This window comes from Lycorma delicatula, chromosome 1 (assembly GCF_047948215.1).
Source record: "Lycorma delicatula isolate Av1 chromosome 1, ASM4794821v1, whole genome shotgun sequence".
In the NCBI taxonomy this organism is placed as follows: Eukaryota; Metazoa; Arthropoda; class Insecta; order Hemiptera; family Fulgoridae; genus Lycorma; species Lycorma delicatula.
Genome location: NC_134455.1, coordinates 57,335,555 through 57,362,778, shown reverse-complemented (window position 1 = coordinate 57,362,778; position 27,224 = coordinate 57,335,555). Strand labels below are relative to the sequence as shown.

The window sequence follows — 27,224 nt, the reverse complement described above, 5'->3', positions numbered from 1 at the left end:
TTAATTCAAATTTTTGAATTTGTTTTGTAGTTATTTTTGTTTTGTTTCACATGAAATAAGTATTGAAATTATTAAAATGTAGTATATCATACGTTGTGTATAGATGAAAAATATGGGTAAAACTTTTGTTAATGTACAGTTTTGAATCCTGTTAAAAAGTTAAAATATAGCTTTGAAGTTTTATTGACACTGTATAAAATCATATGTACATGTACACATGATTTTATTTTATTATTTTTGGAATGATTACGGTCAAACACAGGTGCTGGGAATAAAATAATGTTCATGTAAGGAACAAACCCAAGAAAGCAGACATTTTTGAAGGTGTTGCACTTATGGCTTCACATTTAAAGGGTTAAAATAATAATTTAATTAAATAAAATATTTATATAACAATTTACAATCTCTATATACTTTCAGTTTATTAAAGCAAGACTTAATAGTAATTGATTTATTTTTAGAAATAAATTTCTGTTTTGATGTATGTTTACTGCATTACTGTTGGGATTTAAACATTTTTATTTTTGCAAATGGCCATTAAAAATCAAGCTCAAGGGCCAGGTGACTTGTGTATTGTACATAATAATAATAATAATGTATAGATGATTTTTACTTTAATGATACCTAATAGTCTTTACTGTGTGAAGACTAAATACTTTGTGTATTTATTCACCTACAGAAAAGTTTTTCAACTCTAACTAGCGATTTCTCAGTCATTTATAAAAATATCATTTATGCATTTTTATTTCTGTTGAGCATTTTTTTATCACTGTGACAAATTTCCTTTTTTTTATCAACTTTGTCTAATATTTTTTGTAAACCATTCAAAAGTTAACAAATACATTTTTGTAACATAAATTTTGGGGTTTTCTGGCAACTTATGCTTTTAGTAAAGATAGCTTTAATAAGCTAGGACCTATTGAAAAAGATCCAAAATTAATTTTGTTTTTTGATTTATTCAAGATGAAGAGGGGTTCATTCTAATAAATAGAAAAATTTAAATATATACTGCATCCTATTTTATTATTAATCAAATAGATCTGTATAATATTGAGAAAATATCTTTAAAACTTATCGGATCGGTTCCAAGCTTTTTTGCAAGCTTTATTTCTGTTATATGTATTTTTAAATCTAAACTTTTATTCTTAATATGAGGGTGAATCAAATCTAAATGGTAATTTTGCTATTCTATGCAGCAAGCAGTTCTGAGCTGGATGGCGACGTGGGGAGTTAATGTTCGGTGTATTAGAGAGAGGGAACCAGCTTGGTTAGCTTCTCTGCTTTGTTCTGTCATCAGTATATCCATGGGTGAGCAAGAGATTCCATCATCTGTTGCACAATGTATGTGAAGGTGTTAAATCCACAGAGATTTTACCTTGTGGAAATTTTAACTTGTTTAAAGGTACAGTTTGGGCATGACACTGTCCCAGAACCTGGTGTATACGTGGACCAGACTATTTAAGGGTGGGTGAGAAAGTGTAGATAATGAAAGTCTTGATTGATGTCCAAGGTCAAGTCTTACAGCTGACAACATTTGTGGCGTTCAAGAACTTATCAAAGGTGATCACTGTTTCCCTGTTAAAGAAATCACATCAGAAGTGGGTATCAGCTATGGGAGCACCCAATCCATTATCACTGATCATCTTGGCTTTCAAAAAATTAGTGCTTGATGGGTCTGAGGTAGTTAACTAAAAATCAAAAGCAGGTCAGATTGGAGATCTGTGACAGACTTCTGAATCGATTTTGGCAAGAAGGGAATGATCTTTTGAGACGCATCATCACATGTGATGAGACATGGGTCCGTCATTACACTCTGCAGTCAAAAATGGTGAAGGAAGGATGGGGGTTGCCCGGTGAAGGCCAAAACCCGTCTTGTCAGCCGGAAAACCAAGGAGAGTTTTACTCATTGATTTTCTCCACAATCAATGAATGGTAAATTTGGCTTACTATTGCCAGCTGCTACAGTCATCAAAAGCCGCCTACTGAAACAGAAGATGGGGTGTGCCCATCAGAGATGTCATCTTTGTCCATAACAATGCCAGGCCACTGTGATTTTGACAAGTGATAAATTGTAAAAAATGCACTGAGAAACCCTCGACCACCCTCCTTGCAGTCCAGATTTGTCCCTCTGACTATTTTTTGTTTGTGCCTTTGAAAGAATCACTTGAAAAGGAACAATTTGAAAACAGTAAAGACGATTAGGAGCCCGTGCGCAATTGGTTGAGCAACTTTTTATGAAAATGGATATTCAAGCTTCCAAATTGTTGGCAAAAGTGTGGAGATGGTGCAGGAGACTGTATAGAAAAATGATGGAAGATATGAATTGTGTATATTATTAAAATCAATAAATCTATAAAAAAATTACAGTTGTATTTGATTCACTCTCATAATGTGGCAGTACAAATCAAAGTCAGTTTTTGCCCTCATCAGTTAGTCTTTTCCATCCAATTCTCTCTATTTTTCCAGCTTTCATATTTTCCATCAAGCAGAGACCCACTTAATTTTTTTTTCATCAGCAGTCTGCTTCCTTCTGGCTTGTCCCTCTATATATATCTCCTAAATTATGATCCTCATTTCTGTTTAGAACGTGCTCTGCTTAGCTCAGTCTTACACTCTTTCTTGGGGCAAGAATATCAGGATCCTAATAAGTTTAATATCAATTACATTTTTTCTCCTACTGTTGATTTGGCTGTATATTAGTAATTAATAGTATATAAACTGGACAAAATGAGTGCTTCAGGAACAGAAACAGAGAAATATGTAAAGTTTTAAGAAGTTTATACAAATTATTATTAATAACTTAATTTATTATAGAATCTTAATTTTTATAGATCTTACCTTTAAAGCAATTCCGTAAGTGAGAATCCACTGAACCTCAGCATAATACTAAATAAGCCCTATATCTGTTTAAACATTTTGAGAAATTATAGGTAAGCAAAATGAGTGAAATTAATTTGTTTTGATGAGAACTGATAAATTACCCCAGTTCTTGTCTGTACAAATACAAACCCTAGAAAGCTATGTTTTCAAACATTCTTTCCAAAATTAACGAGATCAAAAGTACTGTCAGCACCCAGTGATGTACATCTGTAATTTCAGAATAAATATTTCGGCCTTTGAGCCATTAACTAATAAACTGATACGCATAATAGTTTGTTTTCTGATAAATTATCATTTTATTAAAGCTTTTTCCTAAATTATTTTAATAAATTTATGAAAATTTATGCATTGAATTTATTTATTTTAATGCATTCGGCTCCAAAATTATTCTCTTGAAAGTCCAGTAATATCATCAAAAAATACTAAAATATGCACTGATTAGTTAGTGTAACTTATTTGTATGAATTAAGGGAAATAATAGGTCAGGAGTTAACTTAAATATCCCATTTAGATTTATGGAAAGAGAAGAAATTTATTCTAAATGTATTAGTAATCTCAAAACCAATCTAATCATCATTGCTGTTTTTGTTCGGTACAATCCTAATTTTTATATAACATACCAATATTCATTTTGTATCCTCAACCTAAAGTTGTGCATGCAATGTGTAATTACATCTCTGTAGTTCAGATAGTTCTACTAGTTGTTCCATAACTAACAATAAAATTACCTATTTTATTAACTCTCTTAAAATTTATGTTTATGTTCCTGTCCACAGATAAATCATATTTATGCAGCTATTGTATTGTGCAGCAGTCACATTTGTATGTTTAAAGTTATTAATCGAATTATTTAAAAAGGTAAAAGTAATGAGTGATGAAAAGTATTTCTGTTGTGTTATTTGTAATTGTAAAACACTGCTCTTTTTCAGTATAATTTTGCTTTGTAAGATACTATAAATAATAATTGTTGTTCAGTACTGATCCTGATACTTCTGTAGTAGCAACTGACACCAATGTTAGATACTTCACTCTCCAGACCCAGAAATATATACTTATAAACCCATTTGCCATTGAAATTTAATGTAAAATTTTGACAGGTTTAATGTCTGGTAAGTTGTTTCAGAGTTAAAATGAAGGAAAATTCTCAACAGTATCGATGTCTTTCGTTCTATGCTGGTGAATATTATGAGTTATTATTATATTCTAAAGGAATGTTTTGCTTAGAGTAAGAATATTTATTCACATTAAAAGTAAGGTTATAGTGTAATTTTTCCTCAGTATATGAGGTTTGATAAAAAATACATTGAATTCTAGTTTTTCTCAAAAAATCTTTTATTTATTCATCAATATTGTCAAATAAATTTGTCACCTTCAAAGTACTCGTTTTCAGGTATAATACATTTGTGCCAGCACTTTTTCCAGTTTTCAAAGCACCTGTAGAAAGCAATTTCCAGTTTGGCCTTTAGAGATTCTGTCTTTATCTTTTCAGTGTTTGGCAAAACGCCATCTTTCATGGTTTTTTTTCAGCTTTGGGAATAGGAAGAAGTCACAGGGGGCCATGTCCTGCGAATATGGTGACTGAGGCATCATAACTGTCTTGTTTTTGGCTAAAAATTCAAAAACAAGCAGTGAAGTATTGCATTTTCATGGTGCAATTGCCATGAATTGTTTCATCATAAATCTGAACATTTTCTTTGGATTGCTTCATGCAAACAGCATAGAACTTCCAGGTAGTAATTATTATTGAGCCTCTGGTAGTGATTCAGTGATTGTGCATAATCACTTTCTTCACTTTTTTGATATTGACATTGGTTTTTGGTGTGCTGGGATGTCCAGGGTGCTCATCCATCATCTTCAATATCTTCATGCCCCTATTGGAAATGTTGTACCACTTGTACATGCTTATTTTATTCATAGAAGAATTGCCAGAAGCAACATTCAACATTTCCAATTTGGTGCTGCTCTTAAATCTATACTTAAAGCAAAATCTAATGCAAATTCTGTATATTATATGTGTACATTATAGGCTGGGAAATTTAAAAATCCATATATTTTTTGGTCAAACCTGATATATAAAAATTTAAATGAAGACTGTTTAAAAGTTATGAAAAATGATTTGCTGATTAACATTGATAGCACTTTTTCAAAGTAACTATTGTTAATGTAAAGAATTGGTCCTCATTTCATTGCTCATAATTCTATTACATATGAATGATTATGCACCTCATAAGTACTTATGAAAAATAATACAAGAAGAAAATCAGCTTTTAATTGGTTCAAACTGAGGTATTACAATGTGTTATTTAATTTATTTATATTTGAGAACTAGATTCAAAGGCCGACAAAAATTTAGATATAATTTGAAATATCTTTTACTCATGGGATTCATAATGGTAAACCTTTGTTATAAGCTGGTAAATCTTTATTGGGAGTGATTAGAATGTACATCCCAAATGTTCAAATCTTAAAGTGTGATATACTTGAATGGATGTGTTTTTCTTTTTACTTAAAATGGGTTGCATGTAAGATTGTGTTATCTGAGAATTTGGATGCATTATGTTCTTGAAGCAAGAACTTAAATTTTCTGTCTCAGTACCCTTTTATTAAGTTGTAGTATTTGATTATTATATTTAATCTTGTTACTTTTAATGTATTGTTTATGGAAATAGATTTTTATATATTATTTTATACTTTTGACTAAAATGACATTGCCCAAGTGTAGGCAACTGATCAGATACTAGCCAAGTTTGGTTGCAGAATGATGTTAATGTTACTTGGGAAGAAATTTGAAAAACAGCAGAAGATGGTTAGAGGACAGAAGACTAAAGAGTTTATAATCTTTTATTTAGAAAAAGAAATATATAGTTTCGTCACAGTTTTTAAGTGTTCTTCCATTTCACTAAATTTTATTGATAAATATTTTTTATTGGTTTCCATACCTGTATATTATATGTGTACATTATCTTGTGGAATGAATGACCTGCTCATTTGAGGTAAGGAATGTATTTTAGTCCTATAAGGAACTAGCAGACCTGGCAATGCTTTGCTATTGCTAGATTTGAGTATATATGTAGATTACATGGACATAATTGAAAGTTTGATAAAACATTAAAAACCTTAGACCTTTCCTGAATAACTATTATTTAATTTGTGGTTGGGTTTTTTTCTACATTTGAACCATCCCTTTTTTCTTTTCTATATTTTCCTTCCCCCTTCCCCCATTTCCTTTTTCCATTTTCTCTAATCCCCTTTTTTCTTTTTTTCCTTTTTCTTGTGTGTAAATCGGTCCAGTAGTTTTTAGTCTATAGCGGACACACATACAAACATTGTATTTTATTTATATAGAAGAAGAAAGTGTGTTTGTATATTTATTTGTTTCATAAATATCTTGACATCAGCGGCACCTAGCAGGTATAGTTTTTGCAAAAACTTTCTTTTCACGTAACTAATATATATATATATTCTGATTATGAGCCAGTTCAGACCATAAATATAATTTTTCAAAATATCGACTCCTATTGCCACCAAGCAGGTCCAAACTAATTCAGAATCCTTTGCGGGCATGAGTACATTTTTTGCGCATGCTCGCAAAGATAAAAGGTCCAAAGTTTCATTGTAATCAGATGAATGGTGTAGGAATGCATATGGGACAAATAAACAAACATTCATTTTTATGTACGTTTATATAAAATTAACTCAATCTGCTTCTTTTACTTGCTCTTCTGCGAGAAAAGATCACCAGCTCTGGCCTAGTTGGACAGAGTAAATTAAATGTAAATTATGTGAAATAATATACATATATTATGTATAATTATGTGCATAATATGTAATTATGTAGTATATTATGTGAAATTATTGTTCTCTTTTTACTTTATGTGGCCAGATTGTAGCTTAAGTCATTTGTTGCTAACCAAATTAGTAAAAAATGTAAAAAAACTGTAATCAATGTATCCGGGAAATAATACAGCCATTTTAAATACCTGAACATAATTATTTATCTATTTCTTTATGTTCTTGAAAAGAATTGGCATTGAAAAGCAAGGGTGAATTTGCCAAAAGAGAGAAGGAAACAGGCCTTGTGTTCTCAAACAGTAGAATTTTTCATATAATTATCAGTATGTTTTTAATTTTTCTTGTAGTAATGATTGATCATCTCTTTTAAGATGCTAATGAAACCTTTCAGTTTTGGGTTTGTGGGTGTTTTTTGTGATTAATGTAAATGCATTACTGTGTGGTAATGAACTACATTACTTAATTGCATTTAATTTAAAATGATGGCTTTAAAATTAGGATGGCATATCTCTTGAAAATCATCTTTTGTACCAATCTGTGTTTCTTGAATATCAGTTTGTTGACATGAACTGAATCAAGTAGAGTTGTGAAGCTGCATAAAACAACATTATTAAAATAAAAGTCATGTTAATTAGGCTAAATTTTGTAAAAAAAATTTGCTTAATCACATTAAAACTTGGGTGATAAAAATTTTGTGTAAAGATTTAAGCATTTTTAATTGAAACTTGTTTTTAAACTGTGAATTATTATTTGTTAGAAATAACATTGTTATGCCATGTACAAATACATTCAATATTTGGAAAAGATGCCCAATTTTATAAAAAAAAGATTATTTTTTCTTAAAAAAAAATTTTAACATTGTTAAAAATAACATTGAATAATTATGAAATTAGTTTTGCTTAAAAAATTTCAGCACTTTAAGCTGAAGTGTAATTCTCATTCTTCAATAAACCGTAACTTTTTTGTTGTTTTGTGAAATGACATATTACAGTTACCTTCCTGAGGTAATACTTCTACCACGTCTGTCTCCATTCTCTGTTTCTAGCTAAATTGTATGTTCCTGCTAATCTCCATTTTCTTTTAGATTTTCTATAATTTTTCATAATTTCATTGAGGTCTTTCATTTTTACATTGGTAGATGATGTTTCTCACATTGTTATAATTAACACTTATTTATGATGTACCTGTATTAACTTTTCTATTCCAAATTGTTCTGTTTAAACTTTTAATAGTTCATTCTTTTCATTATCTCCATCTTACAGTCTTGTCTGTCCAGGTTCTTCAGTTCACATTTAAATTTCTCCAGCCTTTCATTATTCTTTTTTGTTATCGTATTTCACATCTATAAAGTAGTGCAATGCAAACATAACTCTTAACAGGATCGTTACTATGTCATTACTGTGTCCCTATTAAGCTTTTATTTTGCCACTGCTATTGTTTTTATTTTTCTATTCATTTGCTGATTGGCATTTTCTACTTATTGTCTGAGCTATCTTCCCTTGAAGCAAATCAGTTTTGTCTGCTTTCCTCATTACATTGCCCATATTTTAACATTCTGTAATAATATATGCATGTAATTTTATTAAAGTAATATTGAATACTCAAAATATTTAAATTGACAAGAGTTTTACTGTTTGAAGTGAATAACAATAGATGTTTCAACAGACATCAGCTTTAAGATTGGCTGTGGTCAAATTTTTTTTTATTTTAAAAATGTGATATTGGCTGAAGTCATAGGCATAAGTTGTGCGTATAAGATAGTCAGATGTTGGCAGTTCGACAAGGATATTGAGAGACTGACATGTAAAAATTTATTACTCTAAAAACATAGAATAAAATTAATATTAGTGACAATAAATAGATATAACATATAACATTCAGAATAGTAATTCAAATAAAAAGACAAAATTTATTTAATAGCATTTAATAAATATCAAAATACAGTCCAATTTACTAACATTATAATGACTTAGATACTAATACTGCATTAATAACAAGATAACACTAGAAGACTGTAAGGTTCGTACAGTCCAGTTTCTGCAAGTATTATTATTTTTACTGTTTGCAGTAGAACTACCCTACACTTTATGAATAAATGGAATACTGTCACTTTTAATATTGTTTACCAATAACTCGGCAAACAACTTCCTGCATTCAAATACTGTTCACACTGGAGTACTCTACTCGTTATTACCAACCACATGCTTACTGATATCGCTGTTACCACGACTGAACCGAACATGGCCTCGCCAAACTACTCACTCACTCTCTCCGCTGATCTCTGGCAGTATTTATATTACCTTGTCTGCAGTACCAGTAACCGACTTTTCTATTTAATTGAAAAAACAATAATTTTCATTGTCTGTGCTTTATGTTTTTCTGGAAACCCTTCTGGTCGATTACCTTGTCTGCAGAACCAGTAACCGACTTTTCTATTTAATTGAAAAAACAATAATTTTCATTGTCTGTGCTTTATGTTTTTCTGGAAACCCTTCTGGTCGAACAACAGCTTTTGGAGATGCCATTGGGTATGTATTACAAAGAACAGATTGTTAAACAAACCCGTTACTCTGAGAAAAGGATCCCTTTTAGTTCCTTATAGATGCTTCTTCTCATTATTATTTTCTCTTTCTTTCATCTTAATTGGAAGAAATCCGTTACCCTAGTCCGTTATACTGATCTTATTACAATATATAAATCTGCCACTATTACTGTGAAGAATAAAAGAAATGTGTGAGAATCTTCTAATATATTTTCGTAACGATAAAAGAAACCAGCTTGACAAAGACCGACCCCGGATTTATTCTATCATCACAAAAAAACTGAAGAAAAGCGTTGCTGAAGAAATAACTTTTCGTGTCACCATCTCGGATTTTGAATGATTTTGCCTAGTGTTTCTAGGGAAAAAGGCTCACCAAGTTTTAGGCATAAACAAGATTTGTGAGCTTAATGGAAACGAAAACAAAATTTAAGTCGGATCCGCGTATTTTTGCTTTACATTGCTGAAGAATAATGAATTTCTGGATCTGTTGTTGGCAGCGGTGATATCCGGCTGTTGTATAACACTGAAAACAAAATAAAGTGGGCAGACATTTGAGGGGCATCACTTTAGTGACCAAAAAAATCCACAAAAGCTAAGCAGTATTTGTTAGCGTTGACATCTAATTTGAAATGGGTTTGGTGGGCTGTTGTTTGTAGATAAGGAACGGTGATTATTATAAGATCTTACTGTGAAAGACAGGAAAGACACTAAATATTTTCGATAACGTCACATCATCCAAAATGATGATTGAAGCCGGTGTGTTCTGACATGATAAGCGCGTCTATCCTTAACCCATCAGTATAGTCTAGTGATGAAAGCGTCTTCCCAAATCAGCTGATTTGGAAGTCGAGAATCCCAGCGTTCAAGTCCTAGTAAAAATTATTTTTATACGGATTTGAATACTAAATCGTGGATACCGGTGTTCTTCGGTGGCTGGGTTTCAATTAACCCCACATCTCAGGAATGGTCGAACTGAGACTTTACAAGACTACACTCATACATATCATCCTCTGAAGTAATACCTCTACGGTAATTCTCGGGGGCTAAACAGGAAAAAGAAAGCGCGTCTTTCCTACACTGCAGATTTGACGTGTCATTTTTTGGAAAAATTCGAATGTAACGTTTTCAATCATCCGTACAGTCTGAACTTAGCTCCCATCGACTTTCTCTGTACAAAAAATAGAATGAATTTTTGAGTTGTTCAGGAGTAATGGCGAATTTAAAGAAGTTGTTAAGCAGTGATTAAATGTATTGGCGTCAGAGGAGTAGAGTGACAAGGGTATCTCATTGTTAGGGAGGAATTATGCGAAATGGGTTAAGGTGAAAAAATTTTTAATTGAATGTTTTAACATTCAGAATTGTTTTGATCAATTTATCTTAACTCTCAAGTTAGCACTCGTAACCTTCCTTTGAAATTTATCTTAATCACTTTTCGGCAAAATATTATTTAAACTTATTAGAATAAAGTATTATTTATAAAGGTTAGAACATTCAATTATACACTACATGTTTTTATTTATTTATATGTATATAGATATTTTAAATCTGAGAACCTAATGAACTTTGGTTGTACCGTAATCACCCAGAAAACGTTTTACTGTTTTATAACAATATACATTAATTGCTGGGCAAATGCACGTTACAAAAGAAATACGGGAGAGAATTTTTGTTTCTCATGCTTTCAGTACAGTGTGAAAATTTTATATTCCCAATTTTTATACTATTTTAAAGAAACTGATTTTATACAAAGCAGTTTTTGGTATTTTGTTTTGTTCTTAGTAAAATAATTAAAACTTCTGGTATAATATGATGGGTGTATTTTTACAAATATATTGGATATTTAACCTGAGATCGGAAACAATATTTATTAACAGAATGATAAAAAATCGTACCGTCCCTGTACCTTTATGTTTAATTAATGTAAGCTTTAAAAATGTTATCATAGTGGGTCTTTTCTTTTGGAGCATCGCCACTGAAATTTTTTGTTATCAGTTCATCTTCATTAATAATATATTGTGTTAATATTTCAGTATCGTAATTATTTTATTTATCGACATTGAAATTCAGATAAAGCTGAAATTGTTGAGTATTAATAAAGTATTTACAGCGAGATTGTTCTTTTCATTTTTAATTTATCGATATTTATAAGTATTATTAACATTGTAATATATTAACTTTATATAAGTAAGTTGTTCATTTTTTACTTTATAATTCTCTGCAAGCTTCTTCATTCATTCTGTCTTTAACCGTTTTACCATATTTCCAACTGAGTTATTGTATTTCAATAGAAGTTCAAATAAATTGTTTGAACAATTTGTTCAAACAAATTGTGATTGTTTTTATACGACTTATTTGAACTTTTAACCAACGTCTTACTAAACAGTACGTGCCTCCATTTGATCGGATAGTATGATTTTGTGGGATTTACTGAGCGCGTATAGTGGGATTCCTAACAAATCCGGCGTCCGGTTTTATTTTACACAATGATACAGCTAATTTCGTTGATTTTTTTACGAGGCTCTTACGCAAATTGTTGCTAAATTACTAAATTACGAAACAGACGTGAGTGTGGAACAAACCACGCTTTACTGGACTTATATTTTTTAATTCATGTGGCGGAATGTCCACATGTTCGAACAGATAAAGGAGTTCAGCATCACCTTCTGGCCACTACAGTGACAATTAGCATTAAGCGCAGAAACCTTCTTTCAGATTTAAATTTTAAAGTCAGGGTGTTCTGGTAATTACAGTTATTGCTAATATCATATTAACAAAAGTATAAAAATAAACTTTTTCAGTTATATAAATGTTAACATTTTGAATCGGCACCAAATTAAGCATTGGTAAGCTGTTGGTAGTACTTTTAATTTGGAGCGTACTAAAATTTGAAGAATTAAAAAGTATTAGTTTTTAATTTCTTGTTTTGGTTTTATTTTATTTAAAATAATATAGGCCTACACCAAACTATATCCTTAATAAAAAAAAAAAATATTTGTAAGAAGCACAGAAGTTGAAAAACCTTTGTGTTAATTTTTTATCAGTCTAGGAATTCAGAACTGAGTATCGGTGTTTAACTGAAATCTGCTTCCATACCGTTAGTTATACCGTAGTAGGGAAGAAAGGAATCACGGGAGTAATAGTATTTCTAAACATGCTTTTAAAATATTACTTTAGGTTTTTACAAAATTTTTGTTTTGTCAAGTCTTATACTAATTTCTCCAAGAAGTTTGAACCTATTTAAGTAGGTTTATATTCAAATAATGTAATGTTATGGATTTCAAATTTGTTATATTTTTACGCCATAATTACGACTGTCCAAATGTCTCTAAAAATCGGTGTATTGATTATAATTATCGATACATAAATTAAGAAGAAATAGCCATTAAATGTTGTCTATAAAAGAGCTAAAATTAATTTGGTAAACAAGTTCCATATCTCCTTATCCCCATCATTGTATATGCTAGCTTTTTTCCTACACATTTGCTTAGATGATGATACTTAAAAGTAGCATGATTTGTTATTAATTCATGATTATAATATGGAAAGAAGTGCAGAGAGATTTGTAAAAACATAAGACATTGCTTCCAACAGTAAGCTAAGGCTCTGGTGTACTGGAAATTCACAGAAGTAATGTAAGGATACTCATCATGAGATTAGACTCCTTAGAGTTTGGAAATGTTTATTAGTTTGTAGCTTTTAGTTTATACACATTAATTCATATAAAATAAGAAATCAAAAGAATTATTTCAAAGTAAACAAAAAACAGCTTTAAAAATTATTGACATGCTAGTACAAGTTTTCTAAGCAATTTTCAAGAAGTTTTGTGTAAAAATACTTTGTATATTAATTTGATATGAGGCTGGTATATCATTGCCTTACAAATCCACTACTAGAGGATGATAATATTGAACTAATAAAATACATTCAGATTGACCATTTCAACTTGTACACAGCCACAATTTTTTATTTGAAAAATCTTTAATTTAAATTATTTGTTTTATTTAAATGTTTTAAGGACCTCTACAAAAAATTCCTTGAAAAAAATAATCATTAAAACTGGCACATTTGGTGAAGTGTAGGGCTGTTACATAAAGCATTATTTTATGTAATCAAAAGCTATTTAATTTCTTTGTTGAATCAAAAGCCTGTCAACTGCTTTGATGATATCAAACAATTCCTTTCCTTTCTGTGCCTGTATCTCAACATTATTACCACATTCCATTTCCTCAACCATCTGCTTCATCAATTCAAAACTTTTTCTTTCATGATAACTTATACCCTCTGCAAACCCCTCCATTTCCCATATTAACTGAACGTAGATGTCTTAATATATGACCATCCTACTTTACCTCTCTATGAGATTCTGCCACTAACTTTTCTTTCCTATTCATTCTACATCTCTATTATCAACCTAATTTTTAATATCCTCTATAGCACTATGTTTCAAAGAGACCTCTATTCTTTTCCTTCCTACTTTTCTTATATTGTCTCTGTTTGGCTGTCTAAATTGTTACATTTCAATAAATATTTTAATAAAATATTTTTAATTCTTATATCTCCATTAAATACTAGCAAATTCTTTCTGCTTAAAAGCTCTTCCGAACAGGGCAAGGAAGGGGGGGCGACTGGAACGTCACTAGGCAGGTATCTACCCCTACGGGGTTGCGATGCATAAAACTCTTTTGGCTTGTGCTAATTTGCGTTTGAATTCTACTTTACTTTGCCCATTCTCTGTAATCTTAATTTTTAAATATCAGAATTCTGTGATTTCTACAAATAAGTAAATGGTAAAGATACCATTTACTTATTTACCTTTTTACTAAAATTTTCTTTCCTTTTCTGTTGTAATTATTAATTTTTTTAAATATATGTTATTTATTTTCAACTGAATTTATTTTTTTGTATTCCTTATCTTTATGTTAATTTGTTATGTTTAACTATTTTAATATTTACTTAATTTTTCATTATCATCCTTCATCAAATTTTATTACCTACATTTTGTTCTTGTTTATTTTCAAACTTAATTTTTTTAAATGGTATGGAATAAATTCATTACATTCAAAATTACTTCAAACTCATTTTTGGTTTCGGTCAAAAGAACATTGTCATTGAAAAATATTAACAATTTTATTTTTACTTCCTGGGTAGTAGCTCTACTCTCAAATTTGTTCTGCAGTTCATGAATTGCATCTTCTGTATACCTGTTTAAAAGCAGTGGAGACAGGCTTCTTTTATATATATTATATAATATATATATTATATCTTTTATATACTGTTTTGAAGCACTATTCAAAATTCTTCACCTCCCACTCTCATCACTTATACTTGATTCTTTTACTGTAAATGTTCTTTTTGATGTTTCAGTCCAATATTCTTTAAAATATTAAACAATTTGTTTCAATGTATGTTATCAAATGCCTTTTCTAGATCCACAAATGCTATGAAGGTAGCTTTTTTTATTTTAACACTGTCATCTAAAATTAGGTTGAGGATCAGAATGACCTTCATACCAATAGTGTACAGAAACTGACTGGCCTTTAATATATCTTCCACTACACATCCTACAAGTCTGTAAATTGTTCTAGTGGGTATTTTCAGTGCAAGAGATGTTGGAGTGATCTTGCAGTAGTTCTCTCACAAAAAAAATTTATTTCTCTATCTGCAAGTGCAGATATGATTTACCTTGGTAAATTGGTTTCTTTGATGTGATGAAAATCTAATTTTTTTAAAAAATCTCAAGGAACTTCTCCAGTCTCATAAACTCAGCTTTCTAATCTATATGTATTTTCAGTCCGTTCCTCTAAACAGGATTTTAATTCTGAAGGTATAGCATCTATTTATAATGGCTTATTTCTGTTTAAATGTTTTAGAGCTTTATCAAACTCTGATCTCAGAATAAATTCTCCTCCAAAATCATCATCAGTTCCTAGTTCTTTAAAACCTTATCTGATAATTCTTCCTCTTTGTGGAGTTTCTCTACTATATGTTTTACCTCCATTAACTCTTTTTTGTACCTAATAGTGGTTTTCATATACATACTTCTAATTCTGCTATATTTTGGCTTAATTTTTATAAAGGTTTCTCTTATTGTTCTGTATGCTGCCTTAGCGTCTCACTAATTGTGTTGTTATCTTCTGATATCACTTATGGATCAACTGATCTTTCGTTGCTGATTTTGTAGTTTATATTCATAATCTTTAAAATTGTTATGTCTGCTTATTCATTAAAGCCTAAAATATGTTAACCACAGAGTTGATGTTCAAGCCATTTTAATGATCAATTAGTTGGTACTCTCATTAACTACTGAATGGTATGGTGTGCTGTACTCTTTCAGAAATTTCTCTTTGTCTGGCTTCTCCACAAATACCAACACATTGAGCTAGCACCTATGGCTGTTTGTTTCAGAATGGCATGCAGCTATTGCACGGGGATATGTCGGCTTATTTAAGGTGGCCAGTTGTTGCTTCTTGTGATACAGTACCTTATTGGATTTGTTTAATTTTGTAGGTGCACTGTCCCTAAGACAATACTTTATCTTAATTCAGACATTACCTATTTATTTGAATGTCAGTGCCTACTTATTTGTAACTAACTGCTAAGTAACTGTTTGTAACTAACTGCATTAGTGTCCCTCCCATATGCAAGACAGATTGTATGCACTCTGTTGGTAACAGTAGGTTTCCAATCCTGCTTATAGCATATTACACTTGTCCATATTAGCCGAAACTATATTAAAGAACTCAAGACGATAAAATAACTTGATGTTAACAGATTTGTTAAACTAAAGCACATCTAAAACTATAGACAAAATATTACATAATTTGATTAAAAAAACAACAAAAAACAAAAACATCTCTAGTGATAAATACTATATAACACTAATTTGTAAAATTGCTTACATTTTCAAGAAAGATTATTGTATTGTTTTCATAAGTACCAACAAGATACTTGTATACAAAATTAGACAATATTACTCAGTAAACACAGGAACCATAACTGAACAAATTAAATGTCAATGATTCCAGTTGTTATTGTACAGAGTAAATTACAATATGTGAAATTAATGTACTCAGTTAGTTGAACAATGTGAAATTTGTAATATTCCATTTCAAAAAAACATTCCAAATTTGTTCCAAGATACCAGCTGTGTGAATTGATCGCATTCTTTTTGACTGATTTTAACAAGTTGAGTTTCCATGAAATTGAATTAATAAAATGGAAATGTAGAATTATCAATTCAAAGTTGACTGTTAAAGGCTTAATCAGTGTCAAAATTAATCTTATTATATTAGAAGTATTGTAAGCACCTTTTTTTCAGGACTGGTGGAGATCACTGATTAATAATTGTTGAGGAGATACTACTTCCACTCTACTTATGCTTTTTTGATTGTTAAATATTTTAAAACTAAATTTTAAGGAATAAAAAATTGGCATTATTAATACTTACAAGTAGTATATGTACAAAGAACTTCCACCTGGCAATGACTCAATGTGTGAGGCCTAACATTTCGCACTCTTCTCAACTGCTTACGGGATGCCATTTTAAAAGGGTAAATTTTATGAAAAGTTGTACATATGTTCTTCCACCTAATAGCATAGAAACTGATGTAAAATTTCATAAAAATGTGAAAACATGTTTGGTGTTACTGCATTAAAAGCATATTAACAAATGACTGCTGAAATTTTAAAACAAGACCCAATTTCAATTGGTCACTGAACAAACAATGCAAATGAAATCTACTAGATATTTAAACAGATTTCTTTGTTGTTTTGAGACACTTACATCTGTAATGTTGCTGAGAAAGGAATTATTTTGTAGTACTTTAAAGATTTTCTGGAAACATATTTCCAAGTACTTAAAATATTATTATATAAAACTTTAAACCTTATTTCATCATGCTTAACTATAAACAAAAAGTTTATTTCCCCAGTAAAAGGGATATGTAATAATTCCCAGAGTTATCCTGAAATGCATTTTTTTAATTATAGTGAACAGTTTCTCACAATGCAAAATCTCTTAAGCTTGTGAAATCTAACAGCCAATAACAGTGTTCCACATTAATGGAAGTCTCCTGCTGTTCCATTTCTTGTTGTAAACAACTCAGTAATTTATGTTTCTATACTGAGTTTTATATGCTGAAAATCTTTAACTACAGTATCTACAGCATCTTTTTGATTCAGTGAAAGAAGAGAGTGGGATTCAACATTCGACAGGTATTTCTTTCTATTATTTTTGCAATTATACTAGTTAAGGAAATTGTATGATACTGTTTAGTAAGTATTAAGTTATTTCAAAAGGAATTTAATTTATTACAGAACTTAATTTTTTAAGAAATTTTCTACGTACTCAGTTGCTTTTTCAGTGAGTGATTTGGGACACATTGTTTATTCTTGAAAAAACATGAATAAAGTTTAATGAAGCAACACCAGAAAACATGAAGCAAAGTTCACGTGCTTCCTGAGTAATAAACTTATCAGCTGATGATAGTTAATGATATTTATTAATACTTTTTTACTGAAACAGGTCACAGTGTCTTAGCTACTTTTTGTTAGTCTATGTGTATTACATATGTAATTCACATATCGTGTGGGTTATATTTATTCCAAGATCATGGATCTCCATGATCTTGGAATAAATATATGTGTGAGTCTTTTGCTTTAAAGTATTTAGGTCCTCATTTATTTTTACTAATCTATCAGTAATTTAGCAATATATCAGTAATTTAGTAGTGGTAGATAATGGGAGACTTACTTTAAAGCTCTGTTCCTTACCTGTTTCGTAGAAGAAAAACTTGAATTTTTATGATTTAAAGGTATGTTTTCATTGTCAGTATTAATAATTTTAATGCAATTTCTTTAACTCATTTTTTTAAATGTTGCTAGTGTAAAATACACTTATTAACTGAAGACCTATATAATTATTAGTAAAAAACATTGTTTAAATATAAATTTTGTATTATGAAATGGTTTAGTTTTCTGTAAATTTTGAATATGTTTGCAGGTTTCAACATGAACCAGCCAAACAGTGCTTATGTGAAATCTGTAATCAAGCTTTTAAGTCAGAAGTTGAACTAAATCGACATTTACGCATAAGACATCATTTTAGGCTACGGCAACATACATGTGAGGTAATACTTTATTAGAGTTAAATTAAGATAGTGTATCTATTCAGTGGTTTATGTGTTAACCTTGTTCATAAAATTTGACTGATGCTTTTTGACTAATTCAGGGTTTTAATTATCCTGGTCTTATTTGAAAGACCAGTTTTGGCATTTTTACTGACTGAGAATAAAGAAGATTCTATGAGATACCTGCATATCTTCTTCTTTAATTGTATGTTCACTCATATCTCAGTAGTAGCCAGTGGATTGATGTTTGTGAGTCGCTTTTTGCAATGCATTGGTTTCAAAATATGTTTTCTTATACACTTCTTTAACATACTTAGAAGTAGTCAAGATTTAAAAGTTAATTTTGTCACAAATCAAAATACAGGATATTTCTAGAATGCCTTGTGCACCAAACACATGTATGTGTTTGGTGCGTAAATATGTTACGCATATTTTTTATAATAACGCATGTTTTTTTATAATCTTTGAATTTAAAAGTGTTTTAAGAATATTTTTCTAGTGATATTATTAGGCCTCCTTGTCCAGACTGACAAATGTGGAGCAGCCCCGTCCCACTCCACTTACCACTCTTCTATAGTTAACCGAAATGCTTCCCCTTTGGGCATTCCTTCATGTTTTCTTTTCAGTTGAATGACCTTAAGCTTGATCGGCATAAATCTGGCAGTGACTCAGATTACCCTGTCAGAAAATGTATGATAAGCTGAAACCACTTTTATGGCAGCCCGCCTCAACAAGGATGTTAGTTTGTTCTCTTGATATGGAGGGCATCTGCCCAGGCAGGTGCTACGTATAACAACACAGAGAGTACTACAAAGAAGAATATTTGTCTGATCTTGGCCCGAGGGCCCTATCTGGTTCCCATAACTCTGAGTAGATTGCTCACAACTCCCTCGGCTTTCTTAATGCTCTCATTCAACTGAGAATTGAAGCATCTGCTTCTTTCGAGGCACATGCCGAGATACTTAACGCACCCCGACTCCATTCTCAATCTCTCTATGTCCTGGAACTTCCTGCACCTGCCAGACACACAGTCTTATGTGGCACCAGACACATTTTTTTTTTGTGAGCCAGGCTCTTACTCGCTCTATCGCACGTGTAGCTTCCTCCTCTACCTCATCTGCCGTGCTGTCTGAGACTAACACCTTAAATAAAATACAGATTAGTAATACCACAATTATTATAAACTTACTTTCTTTCTTTTTCTGTTAAGCTTCCGGGAATTACTGTTCAGGTATTACTTCAGAGGATGATATGTGTGAGTGTAAATGAAGTGTAATCTTGTACAGTCTCAGTTTGACCATTCCGAGATGTGTGGTTAATTGAAACCCAACCACACCGGTATCCATGATCTAGTATTCAAATCCTTGTAAAAGTAATTGTCTTTACTAGAACTTGAACTCGAGACTAGCACCACTAGGTCGTCAACATATGCGATGATATGCGTACCTCCCTCTAACTCAAGTTCAAGCAGGCCCTCGTATGAGAGGTTCCACAAAAGTGGACCCAGGGCTGAGCCCTGGAGAACCCTCCCATACACCTCAAGTCCTCCTGCCCTTCCTCCATCAGGATGGTCATATGATGATCGTGAAATAATTATTTATTATGGCGACCAGTTACTTGCTGATACCTTTTCTTCGGAGTGCATCAGTTACCACCGGCCATGGTAAGGAGTCATTCAAAAGCACAGTTAGGGAAATCCCCCATCACAAACCCAAATTGGTTGGGGCAGAAATTACCAGCCGCACTGATCTCAGTCCTTATTCGTTCTGCTTCTAGCCTCTCTAATAGTTTTCCCATGACATCCAACAAACTTATTGGTCTGTATTTGGGAACATCACCAGTAGCTGGCTTGAGAATCAGGGCAGGTTGGGCTATTTTCCATGTTTTCGGGAAGGAGCACCTCTAGAGTATGCCATTCATCATGTCAAGGACCATCCAAGGGCGCTCTCTGATGAAAGTCTTGATAACGGCTGCTGGGATGGCATCCGGCCCAGGACTCTAGTGTTGTTAATTTTGCTGGCAACCCACTCAAGCTCTCCAATAGTGAAGCGGTTTTCATGTTCACAGTTTATTCTCACACCATTCCTTGTGGCAGGGAAAGAGCTCTACAGCCGCCCCAAGTGCTTGGTCTCTAGATAACTGGGAGAGGGATCGGTTCAACTTTTTTGAACTGTTTGATAAGCCCATCCCCACAGGTTATCATCAAGCTCCTTAATAAGCTCCAGCCACATGTCCTCTTTCACTTTTTTAATAGCTGAAGAGAGCCTTTTTTTGCCAAGCGATAGCTTGCGGTGAGTTCATATGAGACCTGACCGTGCGCCTTAGGCCACTGAAGACATCTTCTTATAAGAACAATAATCCTTAGCTCTGCAATGGAGTTAGACTACCAGTATTCACTTCTCCTGGTGGTCCCTTCTGGCGGTCCATCCCTATTGCAGGCATCCTTAAGAGTGGTCATTAGTGCTTCTGGACTAATATCATTTAGAGGAACTAGAGTGGTAGCAGCTGCCTCCACTATTTTCCTTTTCTGTGTCAACATCGGCCTCCAAGCTCTTGTATTTGGGGGATCAGCAAGCTGATCCAGCAAGATGGTGAAAGCAATCGTATGGTGATCCGAGGCAGTCTCCTCATTCAGAAACCTCCACCCAGTAATATGTGGTTCATCCTTCTCTGGTACAGCCGTGATGTCAATCACTGAGCTCATGCCCTGGCCTATGAATGTGGGCACTCCAGGTGTGTTTATGAGCATCATGCCAGATGCCCCTAGCATAGAGGCCAATGCATAACAATACCCACCTGACCTCATGCCACCAAGTTTTATATACCCCAAGTTCTACATATAGTTCAAGTCCCCAGCTAATATTATGGGCTTTCTCGAGTTTTGCTGGAGGGTTACTATGCCAAGGAAACCATCAAACACAGCATCACCGCTATTTGGAGAAACATAAGCTGAAACAAGTAAGCAAAATGCAGGCTCATTTGCGACATAGCAGTTGCCACGGGTTATGTTATGGGAAGCATGTAGGCCTGTGATGTATCTGATGGCGGCATCTCCATCTTGGTCCACAAGCCAACCCTCAGTTGAAATGGTCCTTGCATTGGGTACTGAGAGGAGGAGGAAATCAGTGCCGCAGTCTGTGGCCACCTTCCACACAAGGTCATGGTCAGCCACACTTCTGTTAATGTTAACCTGCAAGACTCTCATTTCTTACTATTCCTGCAGTCTTGGGCCCCTATCCAATGCCTGGTTTCGCCACGAACTACGCATCTCTGCTGCAAACTACATTCTCTCCTCATGTGTCCTTTGGTTCCATAATTAAAGCAACACATGCTTCGATCAGGCCATTTGCATTAGACCACCGAGTGACTTGAAACACTTTGTATTGGGCCTCCTTTGCTCCACCTGACACAACTGCCATCTAACTAAGATTCTTTTGGCAGTCGTCAGTCGGCTTGCCTCACTGGGGTGCAGCATGAGAGAGGTATTCTGTCTGTCATTGTAAGCTGTCCTCATAGACGTCACTTTGGCAGAAGTCATACCACCTCAAGGACCTCAGCCACATCCTTGACTTGAAACAGGATCCTTTGGCCACCTCTTTAATTGCCCTATGTTTAATGGGAAGGGACTTACACAGTTCCACCAATACTGTGGCCTTCCCTACTCTGAGCCACTACTGGGCTCCCGCCTTAGGGTTTTCTAGGCATATTTTGGGATTTCTTAACAATGGGTTTAATTCCCACTTTCCAAAAAAAAAACCCCAAATGTCCCAGGCAACAAATTTGTAGATCTTAAAAGATCTAGAAATAAACAGAAATTGTTAAAATTCTGGCCGTGACAGTTGTTTAGCAAAAGCTAGTTGGGATCTACCAGCTAATTCAAACTAGCATGGTAATAACCAACTGCACACCAATGCTGATAGACGGTTAGGTTAACCTCAATTTTTTTCTGTTTAGCCTCAGCGAATCACCATCCGGTATTACCTCAGAGGATGAATGAGGATGACATGTATGAGTGTAGTCTTGTTCAGTCTCAGGTCGACTGTTCCTGAGATGTGTGGTTAATTGAAACCCAACCACCAAAGAATACCTGTATCTACGATCTAGTATTCAAATCCATGTAAAAGTAACTGCCTTTACTAAGATTTAAACATTGGAACTCTTGACTTCAAAATCAGCTGATTTGCGCACACGTGTCCAGCAGTAGACCAACTCGGTGGGTAAACCTCAAAACTAAATTACCGCAGGAAACAGCCTGCCTGCCAAAACTGGCAAACACACTTAGGTTAACCAAAAATGAGTTAAATACATTTAATATAATGGACAAATTATTTATTTTTTTGTTTGTAAGTGTTCCTACTGTAATTTTTATTAATGTTATTTAAAATTTTAAGCTTTTTAAACATTGAAGAAGACAACATTTAATATATATAATGTTTTCAATATTTATGATGCTTTCAGTTGTTCTTGTGGCCATTTTTTCTGACTGACTGATGCAGTTCTTACTTTGGATCACTGATGTTAAACATGATGTTCATGTTTTTAGAATACAGTCAAAAATTGCATTAAATTCTAATTGTTTTTTTTCTTTTTACTTTGTACATCATGCTTGTATGTTTATATGTTTCATAGTGTTGGAGTGTGTTGAAATTTCCTTGCACTGGTGATTATATCATCATCATGTCACATAGCTGGAAGAAATGTATCACTCCTCCTACACTTTTCATTTAGCATTCTTTATTAGACCAGTTCAATCACTGCCCAAAAAAATAATAAATACACGCGCGCGCGCGCACACACAATGGTATTAATTAATTATACATTCGTAATAAACACATGTAGTCTTTGAATTGTGGAACAAAACTGACCCAAAATAGAGCATTAGACACATTTAAATATAATAGTAATAAAAACAGTGAGAATTTATAGAGTAACCAAAAAAAGTGAGAACTTTTATTTTAATATTTAAAAGTTCTCCTTTAATAAAATTTAAAGTTCCTCCTTTATAACGGGCTGTACGTTATAACGAATTTAACAAAACTGTAATGGACTGTATGAAGAAATAAGCACAATAAAAAAGATGAAAGGAACTGTATATAAATGAAAAAACAATACACTTAAACTACTATATAACTGAAACAAACTAGTACTCATTGCAGAGGCCGTACTGGCGTGCATTTACATTATAACTCTATCACTGTTCAACTCCGACTACCCACGTAGCAATTGGAAGGAAGAATCGTGAACGAGTCGTTCCTTCGATTCGATTCTTTTTAGTGAACGAAAGAATCGAGAATCGGTTTGCAGGAGAAACCGATTCTTTTTACGATTCTTAACAATGAAATGGATTGGCGACGGGAAACCAAATCTTTCCCAATTACGATTCGATTCGATTCATAGCAATCTTTCTTATGCATAACTTGTAGTGGGGGATTCTCCTACCATACCAAATTCTAGCCTGCGTTTATTTGATTTATTTATTGTTTTCCACACGTGACGCATAACTTATTACATCACCATCACTAATGTTTATTGACATTCGGAAAATTTATTACTTCTGATTATAAAATATTTGATTAACTGTGCTATTTAACTGAGTTAATCTTAAACAATTAAATTTTATCTTAAGTACCATAAAACAATTTTTGTTTATCTTCAACTACAGCGAATGAGAGCCAAATATTTTTTTTCAACTCGTTAAAAGTATTTATATCTTTTTTTCTTGTTAACCTTCGGAAAACCCGTCAGGAATTACTTCAGAAGGTGAATAAGGGTGTGATATGTATGAGTGTAAATGAAGTTTAGTCATGTAGTCTCAGGTCGACTAGTTCTAAAATGTGTGGTTATTTGAAACCCAACCACCAAACATCACCGGTATCCACGATCTAGTATTCAAATCCGTACAAAACTATCTGCCTTTACTAGGACTTGAACCTTAGAATTCTCGACTTCGAAATCAGCCGATTTGCGTAAACGCGTTCACTACTAGACCAAGTAAAAGTATTTATAACTAGAAAATTTATCTTTAACTAATTTTTCTAAAGCTATAAATGACAAAATGAATAATTTAAAATAATATAGCTTGTACCATACCTTATTTTTGAGCGATCCGTTGATTCTGTCTTTGTTTTTTTTTTATCGCATCGATGTTATTTTATATTTACTTTATGTTTTTACTAATACGCGCACAGTTACTTACACACACACAAAAATTTTGTTTTTAAAAAATGTTGGTTCTATTATCACAAAAAAATAATGAAAAAATAAATTAAGCAAAATAAATAATTAGTTAATACATTTCAAATAAACTTTACAGTATTTTACATATTTACATGTAGAAATATAATTTTTTCGAAATTCTTTGATGTAAGTCTATTTCGCCTTTCTGTTATTAACTGTCCTGCTTTTGAAAAAATTCGTTCACAGGGAACAGAGGTTGCAGGGATGCAAAGTCTAGTTTGCATTATTTTAAATAATCTTGAATAAATTAACCGCATTTCTTTCCACCAAGAGAGAGGATTTTGTGTTCTTGAGATGAGCGGTTCATTTATATATTTACCTAGCTCTAAAATTCCTGCTACTGTTGGATTTGAATTAGTTAAAATTAGTGTTACTTTTTTATCAAAGTCTTCCCATGCAGTTGAAATGGAGGGTTTAATCATTTCTTGTTCGGTTTCAAACCTATCTCGCCTTGTTCGAACTGAATACTTCGAACTTTATGTGAAAGTTTTGTGTAAGCATTTTGGTAAGATGCTTCATCTTTAAAGCCTTGTTTTTTAAAGCGAGGATCTAATAGCATGCTTTCAAGCAAAATATTATTATTTTCAGCATCCTTAAATCTATGTTGCAGTTGGTCTAACATCTTGTTACATACTTTAACGATTTCAGAATTCTGAGTAGAAGATTTAATGTTAAGTACATGTCTTGTCATCGCTTGCGCCAATAACATTTTTGAAATAGTGACAGTTTTTTGAGAACTTATTGCAATAGTTATCTCTTCAAACATTTTCAATAATTTGCACATTTCAGCTATAACTGTCCACTCATCAAATGAAATATTATTTAGAATAGGATTCATCAAAGCGATAGTCGAAATTAGTGGTTCTTTTGTTTCTAATAATCTATTAAACATGGGCAGGAGTGAGTTCCATCGGGTAGGTACTTCCTGTTTTAATTTTAATTCTTTAAAATTCATTTGTCGCTACATGTTTTGCAGTTTGGAGGCAGCATGAGAACTTCGTTTAAAAAATTCGACAATTGCCTTCGATTTTACCATAATTGTTTTTACTTCAGACACTGGTGCTTGGATAATTAAATTAATTGTATACGCTAAGCAAGGAATATGGCATAGCTGACAATTGAGAATTGCAGCTTTTAAATTTGCTGCATTGTCACTAACAACCGCTCCTATTTTGTCAGTAATAGCCCATTCATTGAATTTACCTTGTAATTAAATGGCAATATTTTCAGCCGTATGTTGACTGCAGATTTCCATACAAGTAAGTAATTGGGTTTTTAAATTGCAATCATGGTCAATGAAATGGATAGTTATGGCCATATAATTATTATTTGAAACTGATGTCCAACTGTCAGTGGTTATTGCGCATGCTTCTATATTATATAATGACTTACGAATATCACAAGAAATTCTATCATATAATTGGGGAATTAAACTAGTTGTAATTGTTTTCCGACAAGGAAGCGAATACCCAGGATTTAACATATGAACAAACTTCTTGAATTCTTCATCCTCATCGAGTGAAATAGGTTGATATTCTTTAGTTATTAACCTAATAAATTGAATATATAACGCTCGGCTTTTACTTTGAGGGACAGGTTTTGTAACAAAGGAAGTAAGGGAGTAAGGGAACAACTGTTCTGTTTTTTTTTTTTAGGACAAAGATGTTATTAGAAGCACAGAAGAAGGTTTAAGCAATTCAACAAGGTTTGTTAATTTAAGGGCTAATTGCTGCGATTCATTTGGTTCAGTCGCAGTAGACGTAGTAGGATTTAAGTTATAATGCATCTCTGAAACATAATCAGGACAAGGATTTTTTTGTCTTGAAATATCAACTCCTGGGTGTTTAATTTTAGTATGACGAGATAGACTACTAGTCATCCCACCGTCATAGGATACTGAACTACGGCAAAAATCACACAAAGCTTTCCCAGGGCTTGCTTCGGAAAAGCAAGTCCAGATGTGACTTCTTTGTCTGCAGCTCATGTTTATAAATTTAAAAACAAAATATTCTTTTTTAAAAGTACTTATAAAATATCTTATGTAAAAACTAATGATATAAAAAAATAATACCGATAAACATTTAGAAAAAAAATCATCTTCTGATTATGTAAAGTAAAATTAATCTTACGAAATTGAGTAGGGCCAAATAAAAAAAATATAAACTAACTAAAAACACAACTCTAAATAGAACACGCAAAGATTATTCACCATGAAAACCGAATCGACTGTCGTCTTTTATCCGTCTACTAAGAATAATTGTAAAATATATCTTGAGAATGACAGTATGCGCAAAAGAATGACAGTAATTGATAGTGTAACATAGCTTCCCGCCCGAATGAAATTAAAAGAAAAAAGAATAATGATGTCATATAGAATGTGTGCGTAACAGTTTAAATTTTCCCTTGTTTTTCCCTCTGTTTAGCGATGAAGTTTGTTGATATAAGCTTGTTTTCATAAAGGAATCGAATAAGAGATGAAATAAGGAGAATTGTTGGGTAGATGGAAGGGAATAGAACATGCGTATTAGAAGTGATAGGCTACTAAAAACCATATTCAATCGAAAAAGAATTAGATGTTTGTTTACTTAAGAGTCGAATAAAGATGAAAAGGGAAGAATCGAAGACGTTTAGTAGATATACATCAA

General features: G+C 32.4%; 1 protein-coding gene across 2 annotated transcripts in view; it reads left to right on the top strand.

Annotated features, from left to right (window-relative positions):
* The window catches only part of LOC142318429 (uncharacterized), a 202,635-nt gene that overhangs the window by 134,567 nt on the left and 40,844 nt on the right, over window positions 1-27,224 (top strand). For both annotated transcript variants that reach the window (XM_075355018.1, XM_075355025.1), the window contains exon 11: window positions 18,216-18,342. In XM_075355018.1, the coding sequence (XP_075211133.1) occupies window positions 18,216-18,342 (127 nt within the window). The remainder of the gene's footprint in view (window positions 1-18,215; window positions 18,343-27,224) is intronic.